This window comes from Sphaerodactylus townsendi, linkage group LG04, assembly GCF_021028975.2.
Source record: "Sphaerodactylus townsendi isolate TG3544 linkage group LG04, MPM_Stown_v2.3, whole genome shotgun sequence".
Classification (NCBI taxonomy): domain Eukaryota; kingdom Metazoa; phylum Chordata; class Lepidosauria; order Squamata; family Sphaerodactylidae; genus Sphaerodactylus; species Sphaerodactylus townsendi.
In genome coordinates this window covers 64,059,797-64,085,103 of record NC_059428.1, presented here as the reverse complement: position 1 = coordinate 64,085,103, position 25,307 = coordinate 64,059,797, and the positions used below count along the sequence as shown (strand labels likewise).

The window sequence follows — 25,307 nt, the reverse complement described above, 5'->3', positions numbered from 1 at the left end:
AAGTTTTCAACTTGCACATCTGTGAGGACCAGAATTTATGCTATAGAAGAAGAAGAGTTTGGATTTATATCCCCCCTTTCTCTCCTGCAGGAGACTCAAAGGGGCTTACAATCTCCTTGCCCTTCCCCCCTTCCAACACCCTATGAGGTAGGTGGGGCTGAGACAGCTCCAAGAAGCTGTGACTAGCCCAAGGTCACTCAGCTGGCGTGCATGGGAGTGTACAGGCTAATCTGAATTCCCCAGATAAACCTCCACAACTCAGGCAGCAGAGCTGGGAATCAAATCCGGTTTCTCCAGATTAGATACACAAGCTCTTCCCCCCCCCCCGCCCCCCCCCCACGCCACTGCTGCTCCTATAGGAAGAATGTCTAGATGCACATGCCCTTTAGTCAGCTGTAGCTTAAACTGTCCTGTTAGTTACTCTATTGAAGAAAAAGATTTCTTTTATTAAAGTATTTTTATTTAAAATCCTGAAAGTAAATTTGCTCTGTTGAAATGCAGGTGATTGATAACAGCTGTACACAGTATATTCACCAGACTAAACATGATTATAGTTTTGAAACAACTTCCCTGGGTTTCATTTAATTTAGTTTGCAGAGAAAGGATCAAGTAGTTCATTTACAGTAGTTGCTCATAGAATAGGAGATATGCTTGTGCACTCAGCACTTTTGATACAGATACTACTTGCACATGGGTATCGCTAATGTGAAACCACTGTCCTTTGGAAGCTTCTTTTTCCGAAACTGCAAAACAGAAGTGTAAATATTAATACTATTACATTATCTTGTAGGAATTAATTATTTTTCATCTGACATTCTAGGTTACTGTATCCTACTTACTTTGTTCAATCTTGCCATGGAGCACAAGATCAGAAAGTTGGTTGTTGGCAGTTCTTGTCTTCACATATGCAGTGTAGTGACCAGACCTCATAGTACCACTGTGTTCAACAACACCATACAAAGAGTATAATACTCTTTGACTCCCCTCCACAACATTCTGTGAAAATAGAATTATATATCCAGAGTACTTTTAAGTAGTTTGGTCTACTGTTGTCAATAAACATGGCTTTTTGGGGGAGATCCTTTTACCAATAAAAAACCTCAGGTGTGTTAAAAAAGTTAAATACACCTAGGGTTGAAATAGCCAAATAACATCTGGCTTTTTAGATCTTTCCCATCCATGGACTTGTGAGCCAGTGGAGCAGGTGAGGTAGAGAGTTGAGAAGGTTCATTGCAGCATGGAGATCTGTCACCTGCTGATGCTTTCCAAGTTCTCTGGGGCCTAGAAAGGGCTGAAAGTGGAGAGAGGTTCGCCATGCTGAACATGGAAAGATTTGTCCCTCTGGGGCTTGCAAAGCATCAGTGAGGAAGGGAGACAGACACATCTCTATGTCACTATGCACCTTGGCAGGGGCAGTTCTCACCTCCCTTCCCCCTGGGGGGGAATGAAAAAAAAATGGGTTTGGGTTTTAACCGGGATATTTTCAGGAACAGCTCTACTGAAAACTTCTGCATTAAAAAAAAGAGCCCAAAATTTGCCAACAGTTTTTAATGCTCATGTCTAGCTGAAAGCCTATTTAAATCCGCAGCAGAAATGCTGTATTAATGCACCATACAAATTCTACTGCAATATACTAAACCATGATATCATATTGGCTTTCATTTCCAAGAGATTTCCCATCCAGCCAATTTAAAGGGCCAGCTGCAGTTAAGAACAGTCAACAATTGAGCCAAGCCAGATGCTAGAAACTAACTTGACCATAGTGCCCTCCTCCCCCCCATATTATATCTCACCAGAGAAATGGGACTTGTCTTAACTGCATGCCTTGACCTTGTTAATGTTGTAAACACACTTTGGGTATAAATTACAAAGCACAGAACATTCATATCTAATTCTATCTGAGGTACACACCCACATATGCATACCATGACAGGGGGGGGGGGGGATGGGGGCAGCTGTCATGGCTCAAGACTTATGGCAGGGCCCACAGCCACTAATGCGCACAACACATTCACATTTATTTATTCATTTTTAAAATTTATATCCTGGCCTATCCCCACAGGGCTCAGGGTGGGTTACAACAGAAAATCAATGTACAATCCTTAAAAACATTAAAAAACATAAACGGTGCAATATTAAAAACACTCCTTCCCTCCCTATGAGTGCCATCTGTGTTCCCAACTGAACATGCTGCCCAGTACTGCAAGGATGGACATGCAGGTAGTACATGAATATGAACATAGTGTAACCAATTGAGCTGCTCCTCCTGTTAAAAGTGCACAAAGACAAAGGATCCAAAGACTGGAATAAGAGCAACACTGCTCCCCACAAAATGGATGCCTTTCAGAGGGGTTTGGGACCCATTTTGTAGGTCAATTTATTAATTGTACAGCTGCCTGCTGATGTGAGTTTTCACAGAATTATCCTGGTGCATATAGATTATCAATTCTAGTTACCTCCCCTCCCTGCTCTCTGTCGCAGCTAATTTCCCTAATTAAAGTGGAGACTACCAACTTAGGGTAGCAATACAAGCAACATGCCACAGACCAGCAACAAGGAATGACAAGTTCCCAAGGTCATCTGGCTAGGCACTGCACAAGGCAGAGGCATTAGATGGACCTTAGTTGGAAACAATAAAGTAGTTCTTACCTTTGATAGTTGGCCAAGAAGTAACTACAAAGTCTGTTCGTCCTGGAGCAAAGGCTTCTTTCAGATCTGCATGTCACCTACCCCTCCCCAACTCTTCCCTCCCATGCAGGCCTGCCTAGGTGGGAGACATTCAGTTCTATAACCTGACAGGAATTCTATACATCTGGACAGCAGCAAAATTAGAAGACAGTTTTCTGGCCTGGCAACTACATTTCTAAATATGTTCTACAATCAATTTTGGGGTGGCAAGAGAATATACATGCCATTCCACTGAATTACATATTTTTGCGACTCTAACCAATTCTAGCTTTTTGGCTTGTACACCCATGTCATATACATAGCAAGCCCCTGTGCTGGATTGTGCATAAATATGAAATCTGAATGCTTACCTTACACTTAACCGAGCAGAAAGGTGCCAAATCCATTATTTCAGGAAATTTTATGTGCTTGTTCACTTTTTGGAGATTGTACCGAGCCTGTGGGGTGGGGGTGGGGGGTGGGGGGGAAGGTAAATCAAGCAAAGAAGTAAACAAAAAAGAATTGGTAGAACCTATTGTTCTTTAACAAGAAAAGGCAACATATTGAATTATAAATCTGAGTATTACAAATCAATGTAAAGAGACAACCCACTCAGGCCAATTGCTACTCTTTTCTAGCTGACAGCAAATGTCATGTACCAGAAAGGGGAAGGGTGGCATAAGGGAAAAGGCGGCATATAATTCAATTAATACATAAATAATAATCCAAGGAGTACTAAAGAAACAATGTAAGATTTTTTTAAAGTTAATTATACCTGCTGAAATCTCTTTAAATGAAGAATTAATATTGGAGGAGCAAGGGATATAAGCATTTGTTTTTTGGCATTAGTGTATATGTGTTTCTTGGTGTCTGGGGGAAGAAAAAAGAACACAATTGATTAGATATTCAACAATACCACCTGCTGTTAAGTTGCACAGATCTAGTCTGAACTCCAGGCACTCTCTCCCCCAATAAATTAAGAATTTCAAGGCCCACTAATTTCAACGACAAAGGCTAATCATATGTTTTTCTCTTTTACAATGAAATTCAAACAAATCAGCTGAAATTTGGCTAGACTATCAATAAGGGTAAAAACACCAGTTTCTGCCACTCTTTTCCCCATATGTTATCTCTTTAGTCTCAACCTTTACAATTTTTTTACAAATTTACATAGGCCCATAGCCATTTTACATATCCACTGAAGGAAAGTTAGCATTGCTTATCTAAAAAAGAAAATAACTACTTTTTGAGATTACATCCCTCCAGTTGCACTCTTCAGCCAAGTGGAAATGGGGGGGGGGGGGAGGAAAAGGAACCTAACAGATGTATACATCACAGCAGACGATGCAACTAGCTGAATTAATAGCGGGGGGAAAGGAGATGGCCTAGAATAAATGGACAGAAGTGCCATCAAAGCTAAGATTGGGTACGGGACCACCTCGGGAAACATGGATGCTTCTTGAGAAATTTGATCTCCCTTGCATGCCACCCCTCCCTCCCTCCGCAAGGGTGGGTGGACCAGGTCCAGATATAGAGATTAATCTTGCCCTGCCCTTTTTCATGGATATGATCAACTATGGGGACAAAGTAAGACTGGCTCACCAGACAAGCCTCACAAATTCTACACTAAAGGTTGCAAAACTGCTAACATCAGCCATTAGTCCCATTCCCTTCTGCCAGCTTTCAAAAAATTACTTCTACAAACTGTATGCGCCTTACATTGGTAATTAAGATTTTTAAGCCCCACTTGTTATGTGAAACTACATCCTTTGAATCCAGCTTCAGAGAAATGTAGGCTAAAATGCTTTAATTAAACTCTCATATGCTTTTATGGAAGTGAGATCTTCCCTGTTTCAACAAAATTACTACTAATCATAATCACATATGCAAAGTAGAATCAGTAAGAAAAGAAATGCCTTAGCATACTTGTTGCAGCATTCTTTGGTCCAGAGAGTTGCCTTCGTGTGCATACATCACAGAGGAGTTTATTATTTTCACAGAGCTTTTCGTTACGAGTAAACTGATACAAACAATGAAGGACTGAACCTTCTTCCAAGCTTATCATCTCTCTGTTTGCTAAAGTACAAAATGCAGTTTCTGAATCCACATTCACTACTTCATAGATTTTTGAATCAGAATCAAGTTCATATGCAATATCCATATTATCAGACTCTACATCCAAGGATAATTCATTAAAGATGTGAGAAATGTCCTCATCTTCCTCAGCAATCTTGTCTTTCTTAGAAAGCTCCTTTTCTTCCTTAGACATCTCGTCTTCCCTGAGAGTCAGGTGATCAAATTTATTCACACACTCCACAGCAGAAACCACATCTCCTACAGGAAAATCTGTAGCAGCTTCACCGTTTGCCTCTTTGTCACAACATTCTGTATTTTCACTACATTTTTCTGTATTTTGCACCTCTTTTGTTATCTCATGTCGACCATTGTTTTCTTTTTCATCCGCATACTGTTCTTCACATTGGTTTAAGGATTCTTCCTCTTGTTTTTGCACCTCTTTTGTTATCTCATGTCGACCATTGTTTTCTTTTTCATCCACACAGTGTTCTTCACATTGGTTTAAGGATTCTTCCTCTAGTTTTTGCACCTCTTTTGTTATCTCATGTTCACCATTGTTTTCTTTTTCATCTGCATAGTGTTTGTCACACTGGTTTAACGATTCTTCCTCTTGTTTTAGGTCAGTAACCTCACTGCTCCTTTCTGCTTCTTTCCTGCAATTTTGACCAACTTCAATTTCTTCTGTGACACAAGGATCTGTTAGATGGATCACCTTTTCTTGAAGTTTTTGCTGTCGACGCTGATTCTGTCAAGTGAAATTATACTTAATTTAAGAGGGAATTCAAATGAACAATACACTCAATGTATGTTGTACAAAATATTAAATACAGAGTATTCCAAGCAGATACCCCTTCCCAACAGCATCCCCCTCCAATAGAAACTTGCAACCAAGGGTCATGGGAACCATGTGAAGAGGCACATCAGGCAAGATAGTCCCCACCCCTCTCTTATGTAAGTAAGATGCCCCTCTTAAACAGGATGTCATCTGGATGCAACCCAGATTATATTGTGCAAAGTACATGTTGTAGTGAATTCTATGCAGTGTGTGTAGTCACAGTGAATTAAAAGTGCATCCAAGACAACAGTTACAAATATATTTATATATTCACTTTCCAAAGGGTTATGGTTGGGAGATGGGCTTGGAGAGGAGATGAAGAAAGCAAACACCTTTTTAGGAAAATCTGTTTTACAGCCCTATCCAATGGGCTGGGTGCTCAGCCACAGTTGCACTGGCCTGCCACTCCCAGGAAGGCTTCCTGGTGGCGTGGGGAAACTTAAAACGCAAAACAGCCACCCCACCACCACGAAATCCCCATTGAGCTTGATGGATTTTGGTGGCATAAGACCAAAGATCCGGCTGCCAGCATAATTGGGTAATGGCTGGGAGGAAGCTGACTAATGATGGCTCCTTCCCTAGCCATGCCCCCAGCTCACCCTCACTAGCTGGCAGTGGCACAGAGATTCAGCCCTTGACTTTGGATAGGGCTGTTAAGCTTTTTTCAGATCCACAATACTGAGATGTATACAGCTTGCAATTTCAGGTAATAAAGTGTCTTCTCAAACATGGTGTTTGAAAGGAATATTGAGCATGATTTGGAAACAGTTCATATAGCCGCCTTGAGTCTTCCAGAAAAAGGTGGGGTATAAATGTAATGTATAAATAAATAAATAGATAGTACAAATAATTTACATAAGAAAAAGCTGGAGGAGAAAACCAAACATTGGTAAAATAAAGCTACTCATCCCAAAAGGAATCATATTGATTCTTTTGGGCCTTTTTTCAAATAATCCTTTTAAAGTGCCAAACACATTTGAAATGCAACTGTTTAATTGCTTTACACTTCCGTGCCCACCAAAAATAGGGGCAGGGAGACAAAACAAAAGGTTCTTCTATGCCTCACTACACCCCCACCTCATTACTAACCTTTGCTTGCTTTTTGGCCATTTTCTTTGCCTTCTTCTGGAGGTGTTTACTGGGCCCAGGAGCCTCATCAGTCTCCTTCAAATAACTGTTAGTTTCTGTGTTATTGTCTTCATCTTCCAACTCCTTTGCCTGTACTTTTTTAATATTTTTATCATTTGTTCTCTTCTTATCACTCTTAAAAAAAAGATGCACAGTTCAGAATAGGGAGAAGAACTGAATTCCACTATGATGGATTAATCTCATATCTGTCTCATTGCACTATCAAGGACAGAAGAAAATCTCCAAGGCTGATTCCGCATGGGCCAAAAACAGCAGTTTAAAAACGGTGTGAAAATGGTGTAAAAGGGTTTAAAATGGTGTAAAAGGGTTTATACTGTTTTCACACCGTTTTCACACCACTGTTTTTGGCCCATGCGGAATCAGCCCAAGATGGAAAGTGCTAATAGTCCACTGAAAATTAGTATTTGTAATCTTTTGCTGGAAAACTATAGCTTTTTCTTTATTTTTCCATGGATCAGCTTGGTCTCATTCAGCTTATAATATGAAGGATAGAGCTTCCTTTCACAATTAGACTCACAGATGTCTCTTCCTCTTAAACAAACCATCACACTAACATACAACTGAAGCAGAAGAAAGTAGCATATGCTACTATTGTAAGGCTGGCTTTATTTTAAACTCATCATTGCACATAAAACATTGCACCAAGAACATTTGAGGGCATGAGAGATTTCATGTATTATCCTAGACAGAAGCATCTTCAATTTAAAAAGCTGCCACATGACGATAGTTTAAAAAATTATCTTCAGTACTTACTAAGGAGCTTCCTATCAAAAATATCATCAAAACGTCTTACGAAAATGATGACAGTTTTGCTGTTACTTACTTCTATTTTGTTTCATTTGTATAATGTTCCATTCCCAACTCTTCAGGATCTATGTAGCAAACCATGAATTTAATCCACAACCAACCCTCCCATCCTTCTATACTTACATGGTCATTTAAGACTGGGAGTGACAAATCAAGGAATGACTCATGAACTAAAGAAACCTGAAACAAATAATTTGAACTATTGTTACAAAAACCTAACTAATTTAAGCAATATTAAAACAAACATTAGATCCCAGAAAGAAAATATGCAAGATGCAGTTTACTTCAGAATCAACAGAATTAATTTCTGGGAAAAAAAGAAAAACACCATATACCCCCAAGGTGCTTTTTCTTTTTGGAGAATTTCAAAGCAGAAGTGGTAAAAAAAAGAGAGCTAGAATGCAAAGGTTTAAGCAAAAAATACCAACACACACTGGACTGGTATTTGGGGCTGAACATGCATATCACAATATAGAATGTTATCAAAAATCCACAGGTGTAAAGGTAACACCACTTGACTTTCAATTCAGCATCCTATATGCTTCTATGCACTAAGATAACGAACGACCTCATCCAAAGGTAGGGGTGTGAATCTGCCCATGGGAGTGATGTGCGGCCATGCTGGAGGATATTCCCCCCTTGGGGCACCTGCCCCAGCAGAGTGGTGAATCCACTGGTGTGCAGTCACTGAGGCCCTTCCCAGTGCTGGGATGCAGTGCCAGACGCTATGCCAGCGTCCCAAACCCCTGCCACCACTGTAGGGGGCTGGGGGCATTGAACATTCTGCTGGGAAGCCTCTATGGGAGTGAAGACGCAACTGTGCTACGATGGGCAGCCAACTGGCACTTGAATAGGACTATTAGCATATTATCCACCATTTTTTCTTCTGCTAAAGATTGCCCTGGCAGTTAAAATCATTATACCCCAGCCAGGTAACTTCTTCATAAATCTGTTGCCACTTCTGAAACATTTTCATTTTTCTAAACCAAAAGACTCATCCAAGTAGCTCTACAGCACTCTTAAATATGTTTGTCAAAAATATGTTAATCAATTTTTTTGTCAAAAATATGTTAATCAAAATTAACAGAGAGCACCCAACATCCAGATTAATAAGAATCATAAGGCAAGAATGCTCACAGCTCCATGCAAACTATTATATTTTCCGCTAAGTACTATGCCTCTTCTCCTAAAACAAGCTATGGCTGCTCCATGAATCACACTATCCAAAGAATCCACCCAGTCTATAGACACAGAACAATTATAGCTACAAGGCAGAACCTCCAACTTGGAATAAAGTAAGTACCAACGTTGTGGTCTAAAGCTTTCTGTTGTTAAGTGAAAATCTTTCAAGCCCAGTCTTTGTCTAACAGAGAATAATGTCAAAATCCAACCAAATGGTTATTTACCTTAAGTTAACAAGAAATTATTCTCTTGCTCTAAAACTGAATGAACAATGGGATGAGCAATGATGAAGTACTGCCATTTAAATAAACGTAACTAAAGTAAACAATATAAACCTACTTACAGTTCGGCACTCTTCACACATGATGGTACTTGTTAATTCTCCCCCAAAAATACGATCCACAAAGCTATGTGGTGCCTTTCCCTTATAATACTCTGAAAAGAGAAACAACATGCTAACAAATACATTTCTATCTGAGAAATAAGTGGGCTTTCAGAAAACATGCAACAATGACTTGAATAAGAAAGATACAAACTCCATCCTTGGAGCAAGTAAAAAAGCTAAAAATCCTAAGCAGGGCAAAAGAAAGCGGATTGGACTAAAATAGTTTTATAAGAAGGACTAAAGGGGAGGAAATGCTGATATCAGCTATAAGCACGAAATCAGATTTGAGTTTGCAAAAGGTGGCAGAGGGGGCTGTATCCCACTGTACTGCACTGCTGTCTCATCCACCACACCCTGGCCTTTGGGGACAGAATTCACACAGCCAGAACAGCTACCCAGCCTTTTCCAAACAATACCAAAAAGGATGGACAAATGTAACAGTTATGCTACCTTTGATTTTCTTCTTTAGCTCCTCATTGTCTTTGTCACCAGAATTATTCAGTGCTTTAAAAATACCAGCACAAATCCTCTAAAAGCAAGCATAATTGTTAACTATTTTATAAAATAACTTTTTTCCAAGTTTAATTTTACTACCATAAATGACAAATAGCAAAATTAATCTGCAGATCAATATGCCACAAAAATATAAAATATTCACGTTCACAGCACATATCATACACACATAATCTGATTTAACATTTCTGGGGTGTACGCTGGGATTCTCATATGCACACAGGACAAAATCTAGATGCTATGAACAGACAGATTCGGCTCTGGGAACTTAATCATATGGTGTTTTCTTAGAAGCCAGTCCTACTGAGGCCAATGAAACATTATCCCTAGTACAAAGGACTAAAGAGGTCTTCTTCATTGCTTTCAAGGAGAATCACAATGATTAGGTTTTGATGGATTGCACCCACAAACTTGGTGGGTTGGACCCTATGACTATCTTCTGCCAAGACTTCCTTCTACTTCCAATGGACTTTTCTAATGGAGAAAGTTCTCTCTCTTATTTCAACAAATTATTTATCTGTTGGAGGAAAACTTGATAGAAGCAGCAGTGGCATAGCGGTTAAGAGCAGGGAGTAGCAGTGGCGTAGTGGTTAAGAGCAGGTGCACTCTATAATCTGGAAGAACTGGGTTTGATTCCTGGCTCTGCCACTTGAGCTGCGGAGGCTTATCTGGGGAATTCAGATTAGCCTGTGCACTCCAACACACGCCAGCTGGGTGACCTTGGGCTAGTCACAGTCTTCTGAGCTCTCTCAGCCCCACCTACCTCACAGGGTATTTGTTGTGAGGGGAGAAGGGAAAGGAGTTTGTAAGCCCCTTTGAGTCTCCTACGGGAGAGAGAAAGGGGGGATATAAATCCAGCTCTTCTTCTTCTAGAAGGGAATCACTAGAACCACCTCTAAATAGGGCTACCTGATTTTCCTTAACGATGTGCAAAGGAGATGGGGAGTCTGGGGTCCTTACTGTACTAGAGACATACTTGTGCTTCTTCTGTTCGCATCCCATCTAGTAAATAGTGAAGCAGTTCCTGACTGTCCTGCTGCTGATATCCTTTAAAACGTATCGCTCTATTTGAAATAAACAATAGTTACACACATACAAGTTACAATCTGTAACAATTGACACAGCCATTTATTCACACAACATGCATTGGTTAGCTCTTACACAATTCAACAGTAACTTGGTTAGGAAAAACATGCATTTGATATTTAAAAACTTGACTATCCTAACAAAGTGTCAACATTAATGGAAAGTCAATTAGAAACATTGGGAATTTGTTCCAGTGTTTTGTTTTCAATGGGCAGGATCCAGTGGTGGGATTCAAATACTTTAACAACTGATTGTTTACAAGCACCATTTTAACAACTGGTTCTGCCAAAGAGGGACGAACCTGCTGAATCCCACCACTGGCAGGATCCCTGTGTTCATGAAATGGTTCTTTCTTGCCAACATTCTTTGGTCAAAGAATCTTTGAGAATTAGGGAACCTCTGAGAACTTTGTAGAACACAGCTGGAATTCAGAGATATCCTTTTCACACATTTGTTTCTGCTTCTGTTCATGTTAGGGGAGGGTAAACTACAGTCCTACATAACTCTATAATTCTAATAGAAAAATACAAACATATTACAGATGACTGATGTTCCTAAAGGAACTTGAATTCTGATGTCTATAAAGAAAACAGTACACAGTATTAATTAAAATGTTAACTTTTCACTAAAATCAGCCTTTGTACCAGAGTTCTGGAAAGTACCAAATATTTCACCTATCGTTTATAATATTTTCAGAGTGTATGCAGAATGTTACAGGCCAGTTATCCTAGTGTGTTTTGTGTAAGTTAGTGTAAGATGTTAATATGCTTCTGTAAACAGGCTTTTCAAAAGACTTATTACCACAGAACAGAGCCAGATACTCACTTTTTACAGACCTGAGAAAAGAGTTCGTGAGGGCTTACAATTCCTTTTTTAGTCTCTTGCATTTCTGTTAGAAACTGGCACATTGCCAGTGTCACAGGTCTTGCTTGATCAAGTTTAACCACCAGAGGTTCCTGCACAACACACACAAAAAGCAACAGAACAATGTATTTAACCCATTCATTTATTAATTTCCTTATCTGATACACCTACACAATCAACTCTCCTAAGCAAAATAAGCATCTCTTTTTGCAAATGTAAACTAAACCAAAAAAAAGAAAAGATCGGCTCAGTGAACGCTCTTATGCTAGTTATTTCTGGAGTGAATCCATTACATGAAGTTGCATTAGGATTATAACTTTATACCTTAAGGAAACCTTTTAATAAAATCAAGCAAAAAGGGCCTGGAGAAAGTGGTGACACATAAAAGCAATGCTTAAAATACATTTTTATGGAACTGTTATACACTAAAGCTGCTAAGGTTCTGTTACGGCATAAAGAATGTACCAAAAAAGGGTACCCAACATATTTCTATGCAAATATTTTAAACACTATAGGGTGAAATGTTCCTAGTGTAAACTGAACACACTTCTTAAAACATATCTTCCACTTTTCACTTAATTGGAATTCAAAACAGTTTATTACATCATTCCCTCTCTTCCAGTGTGAACTTCATTGTACAAGGTCCCAGCCTCACACTCTAATCATTATGGTACACCATTTCTCTGGTGCTTGTGGAAGCAAGCTTTCCCGCCTCCCCCTTTCCACCCCAAATCATACCTGCATGGCTTGGGGAACCATCAGGAGCAGTGTGGGGGTAAATTTTGGTTCTGCAATTGTGTGTGTGTGTGGGAGGGTCCACGAAAGACCCTCCTCCATTGGTGGAATAGTCTTGCACAAATCAGAAAACATGGTCAGGATTGCCCTTGCATCAGGATGGTAATTTAACCTGGAACTTACTAGTGAGTAACAATGCAAATTTTTGCCTGTAGGATCCCAGCCAAAGTGACAAAAAGTAACATCTGATTGAGAAACAAAGGAATGCAACACATGAGGTAAAGCAGCTTTCATCTACTGCGATGTGCTTTCTGATGGTATGCAGTCACCGTGTGAACTCAAACTTGCACCTACCCTTGCTTTAAATTCAAGGATTCTTGAAGTGCTGAAAGCTTTGCAGTGTCTTGCTTTGCAAAAAAACAAAACAGTCATTCTCAGCCTTGTAAGAACTACCCTTAGAGACTAATCAATGATCAAACCAAAGGGAACTGAAATGCAAAAAGTGAGGAAGCTCTACTCCAAGGAAGACAGTCATATTTGAAAAAATAGGCCCTAACCGCACTACAAAACAGAAGCCCACCTACCATTACCGAGAATTCTGGAGGCTCAATGGTAAGTGTCAAATCTGCCATTTTAAACTCTTTCAGCAGTTCTCTCAGAATTGGTGTCTGTGATAGATTCTTTAGGAAGGAATAGAAATTTTATCATTAACAACTTGACCATTCAAGAAGAACACATGTTTCACAAACTACAATTTTCCCGCTCAGTTTGTTCTGTTGATTTAAGGTGGACCTAAGAGCTTAGACCCTGCCCAGAATTTCCACAAACACAGGGGAGTGATTTTTGCCAATCCCCTGCCCATAAGAGACCTCTGATATTTAGCCCAGATATTCTTGGAGGTCTTCCCCAAGCATTTTGGGCTGCTGCAGAAAAGTGAAAAATTGCTCCCTTGCATACCTGTCAAAATTCTAGGGGAAATCCAAGCCTAGTGCAACAGCACTTGGAGAAAAAACAAATAGGTTCTGTGGTCAGAGTTGTATAAATGCGTGTATACATCAGCTGCTTGTATTTTAAATGCAATGCTTAAAACTGGGGTCATTACATAAACAGAAGATGCTCCAGCAAGCAAAGCTATTATACACCATAAGCTCAGTTTCTCAGCAACAAGTGTATGTATGTGCATGCATGTATCATTCGCACAGTGGGTAACATCTGTGGTGTTGTCATATAGTCAGTGAAGAAGGCTGCTGTCATGGTGAAGGCTGGGCTCAGATAAGGTGTTGTGCAAGGTCTTGTTTGTAAGTAGCAGATTTCTGACTTGGTTCCAATTGTTGGTGATTACCTGTGAGACCTAAACAGTCCAGATCCAGCACAGCAGAAATAATGATGTCTCCAAGATAAACTTTCCACACATGCAGAATTGTACAGGCAACTTTGATCTTTTTTAAGTAGTACCACAGATATGGAACACTTCCACAAATTACCTCTTCATGTCACTTCAGATGGCAAGAAAACATTTCATAACTTCGTTTATGAGCTGGATTTAGACTAAGTTAGAAATTTCAACTACTTTCCCTTCCCACTGCACCCTCAATGGTTTCCTGCTCCACAGAATCAGTATTTTATGAAAATCAGGTGGTTGTAGCAGGAAGGGAAGAGACAGGGAACTAAAATTTAGTTGCATTCATTACTGCCTTTCTACTCATCTAAGGGCAGTGATGGCAGATCCCACACACATACCAAATTTCAGCTAGAAATGTTTAGTTTTTCCACTTTAGGCCTCTGACCTATTTAATAGGCTATACCTATTTAAAAACTATTCCCTTTCTAAAAGTGCCTGTGATTGTACTGATGCCAACTGATCTAATACATCATTATAATTATAATTGGCATACCTAGCCAAGTACTGTTGAAGGGAATAAAAAAAACAGCAATGGGAAACAACAGAATGAGCCACATGAGGAGATCCACAGAAAGAAAAACTTGCACAAGCAAACAGTGAGATGCTAAACTACCTGCAGTCTCACAGGGGTGAAGATACAAGTAGGTGAAAAATTAGGTGGAAACAGATTTAGTAATCATTGGTGCTCCTGATGCTGAATTGATGTAATCAGAGGACTGAGGACATTAGTCACTTTGGAACCTCAACAATTTCTATCATACCTGAAGAACAGCATTAAAGAAGCATGTATTTCCAAGGTTACTGAGACCCTTCACAGTAACTTCTGCATAGCCATTTAAGTGAAGGTTGTCGTCTTTCACCAAGATCTCTTTTTTCTCTCTCTCTTCCTCATTTCTGTGATCTTTTATTTTCTTATTTTCCAACTGCTTGTTCTCTTCATCTGTGGATGCTGAAATGAAGTAATTAGATTGGTACTTAAAAACAGAGGAATACAAGCAAGCTTACTAATACCACAGGTAGAGTTATAAATACACTGGGTTAGATCTGAAGAACAGTCAGTCTCACTTAAGAAATGGGTATTTCCACCTCCCACTTCTTGCCACACCTACCGTAGTTGAACTCCCTGAAAAGTTATCCTTAGCACAGAGTGAGATGAGGAGATCTGAAATGGAATTAAAACTCATCCTTCTCTTGCACATGTGGAATTACACTTCCACTCATGGAAAAGAACTCTGAATATAATCCATTAGTTTGAAGGATTTTAAATCCTACAAGTTTAAGAACAGCAATAACTTATAGAGGACTAGATACTATGCATGGGTGGTTCTCAAGAGTCACTCAAGTAACGTTAGTTGGGGAAAAAAAGCTGATATTACTGACAAGAAAGCATAAGGAATCAGGCTAATTAATGTTCGAAATCATGCCTAAGAGACAATGATGGCGCCTGTCATTGTTATAATGTGGTACAATGGATAGGGTTGGAGGCAAGACAGAAGCTTTAGAGATCTTGGCTACATCAAATGGTCATAGGGCAGGTTGGTAAGAAGCAGACTTTTCTGAATACAAAAGAGTCAGGCTTGCAAATGCTTCCCATCCTGATCTTTCTGAGACACAGAGCTATGAATTAAAATCTTGATACAAGATTAGTCACTGTGAATATTCCTTAACTAGTTTAACGTGATCCAAGACCACAATACTCCCAACCAGGAGCTTAGTGGAATTAAACATTAAAAACAGTCCCTTTTTGAAATTACAATTGTAGGAACTTACCCGGGGTTTTGATGTTAACACGAGCTTGCTTTCTAACATAATCCACAAGTTGGCCCAACTGAGTAGAACTGTTGTACAGGACATCATTATCACACAGGTAGCACCTGTCACCCCCAAAAGACCAAAGAAAGGCAAGAAAGAAAGATACAAATATAGACTTAAGAGTGTGGCTAGGCTCAAAATTCAGCAGTATAGAATGGCCTAAATAAGTTTAAATAAAGGGATATTTGCACTGGATATGAAACAGAACCAGTAGTTACAGTACAAAGGGACCAGAGGTACTACTGTAGTTCTTTTGCTCTCTCACAAGAATCTGAAATCTATGTTATTAGAATTTGTTGGCTATAACCAAAGTTTTTAGTAGCAGAGGCTGATATGTGCAGTAGGGAACCTTACTAATTCCAGAAAGAAAGACCAAGCAATTCAAGTCTCAGGGAATTCAATTTGTGTATTTACTAATAAGCAGTTAAGGAATAATGCCATTCTCTGTCAGTCCTGCTAATGTTCAGCTTTAAGTTTCACAGAGTACATTATACATTTATAAGCTACATTTAAATTCCAGTCCAATAAATGAACAAATTTATGACATGGTATAGGATAAACTTCAGTAAGTTTTGAACATATTTATTTTATCCTGTTTTTATTTTGCATGAGTGGAAATCAGTGAGCAAAACAGCCTCCCTTTCTCGTTACAGCACACAGTGCCATCTTAATTTCTCTTTTTTGGAGGGAGGTCAGATCCTCCACAAACAATATTGGGCGGGTGATGCCATTTTCCACTCTCTGTCACCTGTGTATTTGGCCCCATATGTGCTGATTATACCCACTTCAGAGTCAAGCTAGACATAATGATGCTCTCATGGCAGCCACAAAGATACTACCACCATTTTAAAGGTATTTAAAAATGCAGCACAATGCTAGTTTTCCTTTTCAAGTGCTTGAAACAGCTACTATGGAGGACGGGCGGGTGGGCAGGGCATTTTCAGCCACTGAAAAGGTGCACAGGGGTGAACAAGTGTGCTTTAAAAATGTTAAAATGGTGGTGGCATTTCTATGGTAGCCACAAGGACACCATCACATCTAGGCCCTTTCCGCACTGTGGGGGCAGCGAACCTCCACCAGCTCCCTCCCCAGCAGGAGAGGTGGCTCTCCTTCGGTTCCCTCCACTCACCTCTTTGTTCAGCATTGCCGTGGAGGACTGGAGGGGCCCATCCACGCTGCCCTCCAATCCGTGGAGGTCAGAGGGCAGCATGTGCGGGTCTCTGCCGCCCTCCACGGTGACGCTGAACGAAGAGGTGAGTGGAGGGGAGGGGGAAAGCAACATCTTCCCGCTGTTTGCACAGTGCCGGCGGGAAGACGCTGCTTTGAAAAAACCTGAAACTGTAATGAGAATGGTAAGCTAAACCATATGTACACAGGGTTAAGGGATCATTCTAATAGTTTTCACACAAGAAAAACACGTGTGTCTTTCTAAATGGTGATGGAAACCAGACAAACTTACCACACACTCCAGTTGTCTAAACTGAGAGCCAAACAGTGAGACTCTGACCTTGGGGTTTCATAATGCTTTAAAGCATGCTGCTCTTTAGAATCTCTGCCACAGCCCTGCAACAATGGCAACAAGAAATACAAATCGTGGTTAAATCAAGTAACGTTTTGATCAAACCTGGATTACAAATATCAGTAAGAGATAAAACAGTGCTAATTTAGCTATACATATTTCAACTTTGGTCCGGATGTAATTGGTTTTGGGTGAGGGGCGGAGAATATACCCTGTGGCCACATTTGAGACACAACCATAGTGAAGGCCTGTCTTCTTCCTCCTCTTCACATTTCTCATGTGTGTCACTATCCAATGACCGGCAATCCTGGCAGGCATTCCAGTCCACATTCTGCAAAACCTTTTTCAGGTGACCTTGCTCCAATCCTTTGCGCAGGTGTTTGCATACAGGGTCTATCAAAAATATACACAAAGTGAAGATCACACTTAGATGGGATTACAGGTCATTGTTATGGCTGGCTTAGTAAATACAGTGCTGAGCTGCAAAGAGTTGGGTGTAGGATTCTGGTCAGCTTTTGTCATGTTGCAGACTTACAGCCTAAAGTCTCATAAGCCTGTTGAGACAATATAACACAGCCCTATGTTTGCCACCCTTGTCTCCTTGAAGAATGTTCAGAATAAAGGTGTGATATATAAGGAATGAGCATACATAAGGAATGAACATGTTGAAGGAGCATAGAAACAGTGTTCTTTCACAGCAACTTGTCCAGTGCTACAACAGCAAGCTCTTTGCTTGTGTCTACTGCAAGTGAATTTATTTCCCACACAGTATCTCTAGCCAAGATATAAAAAAGCAGCCCCTCCACCAATAGCAGACATCTTATATGAGACTACTGCAAAGGGTAGGAATCAAAATTGAAATGATAATATTAATGACAATATATCGAAGTAACTAGGGAGCTGGAGAAGAAGAGTTGGATTTATATCCCTGCCCCTCTCCTGTAAGGAGACTCAAAAGGGCTTACAAACTCATTTCCCTTCCCCCCTCACAACAAACACACTGTGAGGTATGTGGTGCCGAGAGAGCTCTAAAGAACTATGACTAGCCCAAGGTCACCCAGCTGGCATGTGTGGGAGTGTACAAGCTAATCTAGTTCACCAGATAAGCCTCCGCAGGTCAAGTGGCAGAGCAGGGAATCAAACCCAGTTCTCCAGATTAGAGTGCACCTGCACTTAACCACTACACCACACTGGAGGCGAACAGCTGTTTCTGCAAACACCTGTTGATCATTTTAATAGAATCCAACACAATGAGATTTTCCTTCTGAAAAATCTTTACATTTTAAGTGTTTACTTATTTTGAATGGTTAAACATCATTTTTTCAAACATATCCTTTATTAACATTTAATTTTTTAAAAGAAAGGCATTTGATGCAGACTTCTTAACATGCATTTAAATGTCTGAAAGCCAGTAAAATTACCACCTGGGTCATATGGAATTCTTTCTTCCTTCCCCCAGCCTCACCCTGATGTCCTGCCTTTGCCACATTTTCAACCCATCTGTGAAAGCTGAACTTTCTGCTAGGAAAATAGTGAGCTCTTTTACATAGTGAGTTCCTTCCCTAGAGCTACCAGTTTATTACATAGTGAGTTTCTTCCGTAGAATTCTCCCAACAAACAGGCAGTTACATAGCATACTTAGCACTTCCGGTGACTCATCTGGCTGCACTTGTCTTCCCTTTATTCGCTTCTTTCCCATGTTAGCATTTCAGGAGTCTATTTCATAGGACACAACTGTGACCTAGAAGAAAGAAAAATTAGCATTCTTCATTTTCAAGAGGTCTGACAATCCTAAGAAACTGATGAAATATTGAACATTAAGGACTTAACTACCTAAAGTGAAGAGCGATCCTGAACATAAGCAGATAGAAGAGGAGGAGTAAGGCTGTAGCTTGCAAACCAAATTTCCCTTCATTGCATGTGTCTTAACGAAAGAATTAACAATTGTGAACTTGTGAAGGATTTTAACTGACGATTTAAGTACAAACAACAAGTACAAATTTAGCAGATCGAGGCGGAGGGAACAGAAACTTTCCCCATGACTAACTCCGTTCCTGGAAAATGTTTCACATACACTGCATCCTAGGTGAATGTGATCTAGAATAGGATTCCCAATGTGGTGCCCATGAAGGCACAGACCTTTCTGGGTGCCCATCAAGTGTTTTTAGAAATTACAGAGCTCTTGCCTGACAAGGATTCTAGTTAGCCATTTGAGAACTGATCAGGTTTGGCAACAGCCACCACAGTATATCGATCTTTATTGTGCAACTAAAGGTAAGTTATAGCAGCTTCTTTTGTGGCTGCCTCTGCAACAGCTATTCTACAGCTGTGCCCACTACACTCTGTCAGAATTCCAAAAGCACTGGCAAGATCAAAAAGATTGGGGACCCAATCTTGCCAGAGCAGCAATCCGGAAGCTGCCAATTCCGTTGAATCAAATGCAAATACTATGCCCCACTGACTTAGGAACAGAGTACATATCCATAGGTCCCACAAACCCTCTTAGAAACTCTATGCACTGTAACAGGGCAGAGTCAGTAAAAAAGTACATTGGAATTTCCATCTTTCAGAAAAGCCCCATACTGATAGTATTACCAACACCTTCTCTCATATTACATCTACAGAAGCAATGTCAACTACAAAGCTTTTAAGTCAAGAGCTTGCACATAATAAAGAAATAACAGCAACCATAGTCAGATTTATGCCATGCCAGATCACTAGTTCTGACCAGTAGCGGATTTTCAGAATCTCTGACAGATCTTTCCCAATAGCAGGTTCCTCACTTGTGGAAGAGTCTAGGATTAAATGAAGAACTTTTACTGCATGCAAAACGGATGCTGTACCACGGACTTTGCATGTGCATCACAATCTGCGATACAACGTGGGGGGAAAATACAAAATTTTGTTTCAAAAATCACTCCCAGAAACTCGGCCGGGCGTGGGAGGGGAGAGAATTAGCAATGGGTCTCCTTCTCCGCCCTTTGATTGGCCACTTGAGCTTCTTTGCACGCCTCCTCTGCCCTTACTGACAACAAGCGAAACCAGTGGGAAAGCCACGTTAGGTTTAAGTGGAGAACTAGGAAATCCGAAGCGGCTGGGAAAACGGCAAAAGACACGCACAGCACTGACTCTCCCTACCTGGACAATGAAGCCCTGACCTGAAATATCGCATCCCGCATCTCCGAGTAGGGAGCGGAGACAGATTTTTACCAAAGCGCTCCAGCATGCAGACGGAAAGATTAGCGGCGTCAAAGCATAGATACCTGGTATTGTAGAGCGGCTGCCTCCACTCTTCGGCAACTTCCGGTATGGGCGGCTATTGGGAAAGGAAGGAGAACACGGGACCGAAAGGCATAATGGGAATTGGGGATGTGGACTTACCGTCGGGCTTTTAAGTCGTCATTGACACTTGCCTTGTTGCAGAGCGACTTTGCGAAGTTTAGCTGTCTGTTGAAGGTAGCTTTAACTTGCTTCCTTGGGAGCCGACTTTTACTCGAGCAAAATCCTGTGACGTACTCATAGGTTTCAGTGAATTTAATGAGCGTAATTACTTGTAAACAATGTAGGAATAATGTTTTTTCTTCCGCTGGAAAGGACACTACTGAGCTTTGATGATGAGTGCAACGTGATTGGAGTGATACAACCTACCAAAAGGTGCAATAGTCATTCAAAATATTCCCATTTCATTAAAAATCTCTTCGGAAGTTAGCACTGTTTACTTTATGGTTTACTTCTGAGTAAGCATAAGGAAATTTGGACTGAGTTTGCGTACTCAGAAATAAATTCAGTAGCCTTATAACTGCCTTAGATTGGGGTAAATACTATGTACGATTGCCCTATTCTTTCCCTGAAAGAGTTCAGTAGTTGGGCATAACTAATCTCCATTTTTTTAAAAAAACCACTTAAATCTGCCTATTAATGGAACAAGACTACCTAAACACACTGAAGCTTGCAACATTATTTAAATAGTTGATATTATATCTGTGGAGAATCACATGCAATCCCACATCTGAGACTGGCCGATAGCTACTGAGACAGTGACATCTCTATAGAGAATAGTGATGGTAAGTGATGGTAGAGGGTTGGGGGGTATTTAGGTTCTGCTTGCGTTAGGCTTATTCCCAATTCTACAGCATATTTTTGTTTGGCCTTTTTGTTTTGGAGTATTTCATTTTCATGCCAAAGATATATTTGATGTTATTGTGCCATCCTTCTTCTCAGAGGGAAGGCTTGATGTATAACTTAGGGTGCAAAGTTACCTTGGAGTATGTCTTACTGAACACAGAGGGTCTTATTACTGAATAAACATGCATAGGATTGGAATGCAGATACCCTTTAAAGAAATTCTGTGATTTTCCACATTAAAACATTGTCCAAAACAGTTAACTATCAGAATGGTAAAAAAAAAATAGCAGTGAATATAAACTAAATAACAAATAGCTAGAAGAACAGATATATATTTTTTAAAAATTAAAAGGATATTTGTTTGACATCTTAAATCACTAGTAAACATTGGTGAACATTCCAAGCAAGGGGAGGACAACACACAGGTGTTCACTGCAACTGAAAACGCCTTCTAAATCTCCACCTGCTTCATGTTTGATGGATGATGGCCAACAGAAGCACTTCTAGTGCAGATAAGAAGGTGGTTCTTAACACAACTTGGACTGTTCAGAATTTTAAAAGCCAAAACCAGCACTTTGAAATCCACTTGTAAACAAATCAGTTACCAATGTACGGCTCATAAAACAAATATGATGTGTTCATCACAACATGTCCTCATTAATAACTTTGGTGCTGTGTTCTGGACTAAACTTCTGAAAAGTCTTCAGAGGCAGCCCTACATACAGTACATTATAATAACGTATCACTGTGAATATTTTGGAATCATTGAGGGATTTAACCTGCTCCTTCAAATACAGCCGTTGATAGTGTTAGCAGTTGCAAATACTAAATTTTTTTTCTCTACCTTGTTTAGGAATCATAAACAAAATGTGTAATTGGGAAGAAGCTGAAGTACAACTTTCTGAGTTAGATTTGCTTGCTAGTATGTTTCCATGTGAAGATGAATTTAGGGTGACTGACCAACTCGCTTTAGCAGAACTAAAGAATCTTGTTGAAAGATGTTCATTGGAAGTGCCATCTTCAAAAATACAATTTATGCTGAAATTAGAATTACAGACTCCTGATGGTGATAAGGTAATATGCTGCTCTTATTCTAAAATATTTAAGTAGACGAACTGAGACTAGGTTTTTAATAACCTGTAATGTTTTAAAATCTCTTTTTAGGCTGAAATTTCTTTGTCCTGTGCTTTTCCATTCAAGTACCCAGCTGTTCTTCCAGAAATTACAATCAGGTACATGTTCCTACATGGAGAGGTTTAGGATGTCCATTATATAATGTCTATATCGCTACCTAAATAAGTCCGTTTCCAACAGTACCCACGTTCACTTCGCGCCGAAAGTAGATTTTTTGTAGTTCCTGTTGACTTTGTAAGTGTTGATGGAGGTCTGTTGCTTAAACTTTCTTCTTTACCCTGACAAGATGTTCAAAGGCTGTGCCATCCTCGTTAATAATATTATTACATAATCTTTGGTTTAACATCCTTTTTTCAATTAGCTTCCTCATTCTGGTCAGGATGTTTATTTATGAGTGTTTGCATTATTTTGTGTTTTCATATTATGCACTTTTTTCTTTTCAGATCTCCATCCCTAAGCCGCTCACAGCAGATTCAGCTCAACACAGAACTACTAGCTTACTTGAAAAAAACCTGCGCTGGTGAGGTTTGCATATTAAATGCTAGGGAATGGGTTAAAGATCATGCTCTTGCCTACATCAACAAGGAGCTCTCATCTTCCTCTGTGGGCAAATCACATGTTAAGAGATCAGAAGATATTTTTACTAGACTCTGGATTTACAGTCATCACATTTACAATAAACAAAAAAGAAAAAATATAGTTGACTGGGCTAAGGAACTTTCCCTGTCTGGATTCAGCATGCCTGGGAAACCAGGCATTATTTGTGTAGAAGGCCCACAGACCGTGTGTGAGGAGTTCTGGACAAGGTTTGTTCTACATGTGTTATATCTTGAATTGTACAATTAGTTAACTGCAGTGCTTCACGTATGAAATGAACATAAAGTCAAATATCTAACAAAACATGGCAACGTTAAAGAAAGGCACTCTAAACAAATGCATATTCCTTTCACCACTGCCACCCCCCAAAAAAGAAAGAAACCCCCCAGAAAAGACAATAGTTTCAACATAAGCTTCAAAAAGAAAAAGAGCACACATTCTGGAACTTCTTTTTTCTCTAGCCATTGAACATTGAGAGATCCATCTTTGTGCTTATCTTTGAATTATTTCAAAATGTATAAGTCTCAGTGGATTGACCTGACACTGATCAAAGATTTTTCTGGGTATTTTGGCTCCAAAACTACCAGAGTAAATGACTGAAAAAAGCATATCAAATGTACAAGCTTAAGAGTTGGTACATGAGAGAGTAAAATATTCGTAGCACCCTTAGCACCTGTCCATTTAGCAGAATGTTTGCTTTCTTACAGCAATATAAATATGGTTCAGAATTTATAATCAAATAGTGTATGAGTTCTGGACTTCAGCAGCAAACAGATCTAGAAATGTCATCCTACCCCCTCTAACACTTTTCTCCTTAGTCCCGACATTTAACTATTACAGTAGCTGGTTATCCTCAAATGCTAGCTCCATTTCCCCATTAGAGCTATTTCTGCCACTGACAACAAGGACTGCCAGTGTGATAGTGACCCAGGAATCTCTTGTATAATTAAGGATAACATATAGAAATTAGATTGTTTTCAGCTAACCAGAGTTTTTTTTCCTGATTCATATAAACCTGATTTGAATAAACTCTGACTATTTTAATAACAATGGCTTAAGAATTATATAATAGGACATTATGTGATGGTAACACAATTTTGCTAGAAATATTTGTTTAAGGAAACTTTGTCTATATTTTAATATAGGCTTATGCCAGGTATGCACTGTGTAATAATGTTGTTGTGATGATGGTTCAGAGTATACTAGCCAGAATCCAGTCAGTTAGTTGTAGCTAAGTACATCTTTGTTGTTCCAGTTCATGCTCATTGCCCTGTGTAGAATAGCAATGTAAAACAGCAATCCTAAGCATAGTTTTTTTGGAGTTAGCCCTTTTGCACTTACTGGGATTTACTTCTAAGTAAATATGCTGACATGTGCATTTCAAATTTCACATACTTACTTTGGTTCACATGGGAATAGTCATGGGTAATTTATGTAGACCATAATTATTATGTTTTTGAATTTGTTATTATATAATTATGTTTAGAATCAGAAGATTATCATGGCAACGAATTTTGATTCGTCACAGAGAGGACATTTCCTTAGCGGAGACTAAAGATGAAATGGAGAAACACAGGAAATTTTCATGGTTTGAAGAAAAAATATTTGATGCACATGGTGCCAGAGGAAACCACATGGATCTGGGACAATTATATCATTTTTTAGCTGATAACAGATGTGCTGATATCTTTCAAATGTACTTTGGAGTTGAAGGACAATAGGCAAGCTGCTGAGAAAAATCAGTGGAACATTAAATTAGAGTTGATCAAACTTCCTTGTTTTTTCTTTTGATCTGAATTTTTACCAACAAAATATTACTAAGAATTTTAAACTGGAAGCAAGATTTCAGAAGAATTTAAGCAACCAGTCTGTACATAATTTCTAATGAGGAGTAACATTGTTATGTTTGGTTTATGATCCCTACAGTCCAGGCAGGGTGTGTGAAAGATGTTCAGGGAGTGAAGGGGACCCGTACTGGCTTGTCTTCCCATCCCGCAGGTGAAAGGGGCATCTACACCAGCAGAAAAATCAAAGACACTGGTGGGCAGGTGCCGCACAGCTGCGCGGCATCCAAACCTGGAAGAGCCCACCGCTCCAAAGTTATTCCAGCGTTCGAGAGCATGCCGGTGCAATGGGAATGGAGCTAACTTTGTCGGCTTCCACTGGGCTTCCAAGCCTGGGGATGCCCCTCCCCCTCCTGGGAAGTAAGGTGTAAGCCTGTATGGTCTATGAAGCTATTTGGGCAGTAGGAGGTTTTTTGTATTTCCCTCCTTCCTGTACCTCCTAAAATGTTATGTGCTTCTCCATTCCAGGCTTTGAACAACTGTTTTACAATGTGATTTGGGGACAGTCAGAAATAGCTATAAGCCGTATCTCACATCTATTACCCTGAAAAGTATACTTTTCAGATTCTGCCATG

The 25,307-nt window shown here is 39.8% G+C and overlaps 2 protein-coding genes across 8 annotated transcripts; one reads left to right on the top strand and one right to left on the bottom strand.

The window, feature by feature from the left end:
* Positions 1–442: 442 nt before the first annotated feature.
* USP16 (ubiquitin specific peptidase 16) lies at positions 443–20,359 on the bottom strand. Of its 4 annotated transcripts, none has more exons than XM_048493142.1 (18): positions 20,296–20,359; positions 18,671–18,773; positions 17,244–17,425; positions 16,973–17,076; positions 15,472–15,575; positions 14,463–14,650; positions 12,884–12,979; positions 11,526–11,656; positions 10,591–10,678; positions 9,552–9,630; positions 9,060–9,151; positions 7,658–7,714; positions 6,668–6,841; positions 4,594–5,488; positions 3,443–3,537; positions 3,039–3,125; positions 840–996; positions 443–743 (listed from the first exon to the last, which is right to left on the bottom strand). In XM_048493142.1, exons 2-18 carry the CDS (start codon positions 18,729–18,731, stop codon positions 619–621), a joined length of 2,715 nt encoding a protein of 904 aa, XP_048349099.1. In that variant the 5' UTR covers positions 18,732–18,773; positions 20,296–20,359; the 3' UTR covers positions 443–618. The 4 variants fall into 4 exon arrangements, with proteins under 4 accessions (XP_048349099.1, XP_048349102.1, XP_048349100.1 ...); XM_048493145.1 differs by having other exon boundaries at positions 14,463–14,655; positions 15,477–15,575; XM_048493143.1 differs by having other exon boundaries at positions 20,171–20,298.
* Positions 20,201–24,658, top strand: RWDD2B (RWD domain containing 2B). Of its 4 annotated transcripts, none has more exons than XM_048493150.1 (5): positions 20,201–20,338; positions 22,011–22,231; positions 22,322–22,389; positions 22,735–23,097; positions 24,375–24,658. In XM_048493150.1, the coding sequence occupies exons 2-5, from the start codon at positions 22,025–22,027 to the stop codon at positions 24,607–24,609; spliced, it is 873 nt and encodes a 290-aa protein (XP_048349107.1). In that variant the 5' UTR covers positions 20,201–20,338; positions 22,011–22,024; the 3' UTR covers positions 24,610–24,658. The 4 variants fall into 4 exon arrangements, with proteins under 4 accessions (XP_048349107.1, XP_048349104.1, XP_048349103.1 ...); XM_048493147.1 differs by lacking the exon at positions 20,201–20,338 and adding an exon at positions 20,350–20,488; XM_048493146.1 differs by lacking the exon at positions 20,201–20,338 and adding an exon at positions 20,362–20,686.
* The last annotated feature ends 649 nt before the right edge of the window (positions 24,659–25,307 follow it).

Coding starts and splice junctions, on each gene's coding strand:
- USP16 (XM_048493142.1), bottom strand. CDS start 18,731: ATGGGAAAGAAGCGAATAAAGGGAAGACAAGTGCAGCCAGATGAGTCA. Junction 9,152..9,551: donor GCTAAAGAAGAAAATCAAAG/GTAGCATAACTG, acceptor TTCTCTTTTCAG/AGTATTATAAGGGAAAGGCA. Junction 6,842..7,657: donor TCCCAGTCTTAAATGACCAT/GTAAGTATAGAA, acceptor CTTTTTTTTAAG/AGTGATAAGAAGAGAACAAA.
- RWDD2B (XM_048493150.1), top strand. CDS start 22,025: ATGTGTAATTGGGAAGAAGCTGAAGTACAACTTTCTGAGTTAGATTTG. Junction 22,232..22,321: donor AGACTCCTGATGGTGATAAG/GTAATATGCTGC, acceptor ATCTCTTTTTAG/GCTGAAATTTCTTTGTCCTG. Junction 23,098..24,374: donor TGTGAGGAGTTCTGGACAAG/GTTTGTTCTACA, acceptor AATTATGTTTAG/AATCAGAAGATTATCATGGC.